Raw genomic sequence first — 3,755 nt, 5'->3', positions numbered from 1 at the left:
ACACGCCCACTCGTCCGCAGAGACCCCTACTTGCAAGAGCCTGCAGGAGTCATGGGCGGGGTGTGTGGGGAGGGGGACAGGTTTGCTCTGCCATGAGGAAGTTCGGCTTAAAGACACGTCCCAGGGGTGTTTCTGGTACCAAAAGGTGTTTCTGGTCCCCACCTGTCGTTTTGCTCCTCAACATGGCTTCATAAAAACACTGCAGGATTTCTCAAACATGATGAATGAGTCAGAGCAAGGCTTTGACATGTTTTTTATGAGAGTATAACATTATAACATGATATAAAACTCAAAAAAGTTGATTTTACATGATATTGCCCCTTTAAGAACCTATATTGCTTACAGAAAGGACGGTCTGCTTACAGTAAAACATGAAGAAGGTTGTACTTATGCTCCTTTGGTCACTTTAAAACAAGTGGTTTTTTTCTGTTGATGGAACTTTATGTAAGTTCTACACTGGATGTTGTATTTTACCATCACTGAATAATCAGCCCTACTATCTGTGACTCTAGGTAGTGACTTGTCCCATCCATTGTTTTTTATGTTTTATTTTTATTTTTATTGACTCTGACCACATTAAAAATACAAACTTGGTTTTGTCCATTTTACAGCAGATGAAGGCCATGTTGTTAATCCTGCTCCACCGTCCACTGAGCTTCACCATGTAAATGATTCAAGCCTGGACACCACCGGTAGTGCGCACAACAGCTCCGACCCAGAATCAACCATCAGTTTGAACAGCAACACAACGAAAGAAAATGAAACCATCTCTAAGTCATCCCATCCAGGTAACAATAATGGTAAATACGCAGCTGCAACTCTKGAGTTCTAGAAAAATAAATTGCATAAAGATGCTTCACTTCCTGTGTTAGCCACTTTTAAGAATAGGATCTTTATTATTGCCAAGAGTGGAGAGGTGTAAAAATGCGTGTGCACCCTACAGGAAGCTGCAGTCAATAGTTTTTGCTGTGCTTGTGCGAGTAGATGAATAGTGATGGACAATAATTCAGTTGAACATATGTCACGAGAGAAAACGTTTCAATGATGGTGATATGACTTTTGAAAACATTTGATTGATATACGTTATGTCAGTGCGAGATGACGTACACCACAGGCTCAAAAGCACTGCTCAGTGCTACCACGCTGTTTGCACTACACTAACAACAAGCTACACACAACACAGTGTCATGATCTGTGTTTTTGTCTTCATTTTCTAGTGTTTCTCTGTTCCTCTGTGTTTCTCTTCCCTGCTGTCTCGCCTCCAGCCCCGCCCACGTTCACCTGTTTCCTCCTGTGTCTCCCCAGGTGTTTCCCATTGTCTCTTAATTTGTTTGCTTTGTATTCTAAGTCTTGTCATCAGTCTGTGTCGGATCATTGTTGTTTTGTCAGTGTTCAGTCTTCCTCATCCCTGCCTTGTATTTTTGTAAGTGCTGAGAGTTTTTTGAGCTGCTTTGTCAGCCTTTTTGAGTTTATTATTAAAACCTTTTGTCACTTTTGAACCTCGCCTGCACCCTGGGTTTATCCTGCTCCAAATCCTGTCAAAATGATCCGACCACGTGCCCAGCCTGCAGGTACAAGTTTTTCTGGTCTGCCCCTCCACATGGCAGATAATTTATTTTCTCCACCGCTGCCTGAACTCCACACGACTGGTTTTGCCTCACCTGCCTTTGAGGAACTGGTCCCGTCTCTGCCGCCGTGGTAGGATGAGGTGACAAACCCTCAGATCGCGGGGGCGCTGATGATCCTCCGGTGGTCCTCCACCCCTGCGGCAAAACGACTCTACTGTCAGCTGATCAAAGACGTCATGGCGAGGCGTCCCGATCTGCTGCTCCTGCCTGCGCCATCGGAGGTCAGTGAGTACGCTCAGTGAGTCCTGGCTGAGCGTCTGAACACCCACCCTCCCACCCCTTGTGTTTCCTGGGCCGGCTGCTGCGCTGCTTGAACCTTTGCTGCCTGAGCCGGTTGTTTTGGCATCTGAGTCATTTGAGTCTACTGGGTCATCTGTATCTACTGGATCTTCTGAGTCTACTGGGCCATCTGAGTCTGTTCCTGAGTTTTCTGAGTTTGTGGTCTCGGTCCCAGTTCTGGAGTCGGTGGTTCCGGTGGTTCCACAATCGATGCCTCCACAATCGATGGTTCCACAATCGGCGGTCCCGGTGTTTCCACAATCGATGCCTCCACAATCGATGGTTTCACAATCGGTGTTTCCACAATCAGTGTTTCCACAATCGGTGTTTCCACAGTCGGTGGTCCCGGTGGTTCCACAATTGGTGGTTCCACAGTCGGTGGTCCCGGTGGTTCCAGAGTCCGTGGTCCCAGTGTCTCCTGAGATGGCGAGTCCCGAGTCGGTGGACCTTCAGGTTCGTGGGTCAGCTGCCGGTGCCTCCTTTTCGCCTGGGTCATCACCCATCGCCTCCTCATCGCCTCTGTCGCCTACGTTAACCATCGTTGACACTCTGGCTCCGTCAACCTCTGCCGTCTCTTAGTCTGCTTCCGCCTCCTCCCTTGGCTCCACGTCTGCTCCCGCCTACTCCCTTGGCTCCTCGTCTGCTCCCGCCTCATCCCTTGGCTCCATGTCTGCTCCCACCTCCTCCCTTGGCTCCACATCTGCTCTCGCCTCCTCCTGTGGCTCCATGTCTGCTCCTGCCTCCTCCCTTGGCTCTTGTTCTGCTCCCGCCTCCTCCCTTGGCTCCACATCTGCTCCCGCCTCCTCCCTTGGCTCCACATCTGCTCCCGCCTCCTCCCTTGGCTCTTTGTCTGCTCCCGCCTCCTCCCTTGGCTTGACGTCTGCTCCCGCCTCCTCCCGTGGCTCGACATCTGCTCCTGCCTCCTCCTTTGGCTCGACATCTGCTCCCGCCTCCTACCTTGGCGCCACGTCTGCTCCTGCCTCCTCCCTTGGCTCCACGTCTGCTCCTKCCTCCTCCCTTGGCTCCACGTCTGCTCCTGCCTCCTCCCTTGGCTCCACGTTTTCTCCCGCCTCCTCCTGTGGCTCAACATCTGCTGCTGTTCCTGCCAGGCCTCGTGTTATTACGGAGTCACACATTGGATGGTTTCCTGGCCATGCCCCTAGACTTGTATGTTTGTTTTGAGTTCCCCTGTCTTGTGTTCGTGTTCCCGGAGTCGTGTACCTCTCCCTTGTTCGAAGTCGGGAGCCGTCGTTAAGGGAGGGGTACTGTCATGACCTGTGTTTCTCTTCCCTGCTGTCTTGCCTCCACCCCCTCCCACGCTCACCTGTTTCCTCTTGTGTCTCCCCAGGTGTTTCCCATTGTCTCTTAATTTGTTTGCTTTRTATTCCGAGTCTTGTCATCAGTCTGCATCAGATCATTGTTGTTTTGTCAGTGTTCAGTCTTCCTCGTCCCTTATCCGTTATCTACCAGAACACAGTCTGTCTATCAGTTATCCTAAAATTAGTGACACAGACATTTTCTTTAATAGTTTTTTTCAAGAACACAAAATATGCACTCTAGAGTCAATTCTTTAACAAAATAAGCTTAAAACATTTAACATCAGTATAAAATCTCAACCAAAGCACATAAAATTCAAGTAAAAGAAATATAGTGTAAGACAATGGTTCCCAAACTTTTTATCTTCTGACCCACAAAATATCCATGGCAAAAACTTGTGACCCCAAATATTCCTGGTCTGAGTACACAAACTTTGTTAATAACCCTAAAAACACAGGCTTTCTGACAAACTAAACAGCTTGTACACAAATATAAATACTTATTTATACTTATTTTGTGTTTTTGTAATAA

At 48.3% G+C, this 3,755-nt stretch overlaps 1 protein-coding gene across 1 annotated transcript in view; it reads left to right on the top strand.

The window, feature by feature from the left end:
* LOC106510839 (mucin-5AC) overlaps window positions 1–3,755 on the top strand; it is a 22,462-nt gene that overhangs the window by 5,501 nt on the left and 13,206 nt on the right. Inside the window, exon 2 of the mRNA XM_013999565.1 lies at window positions 612–800. Within this exon, the coding sequence (XP_013855019.1) occupies window positions 612–800 (189 nt within the window). The remainder of the gene's footprint in view (window positions 1–611; window positions 801–3,755) is intronic.

This window comes from Austrofundulus limnaeus, unplaced genomic scaffold (genome assembly GCF_001266775.1).
Source record: "Austrofundulus limnaeus strain Quisiro unplaced genomic scaffold, Austrofundulus_limnaeus-1.0 Scaffold2348, whole genome shotgun sequence".
NCBI classification, from domain to species: domain Eukaryota; kingdom Metazoa; phylum Chordata; class Actinopteri; order Cyprinodontiformes; family Rivulidae; genus Austrofundulus; species Austrofundulus limnaeus.
This window is presented reverse-complemented; position numbering and strand designations above follow the sequence as displayed.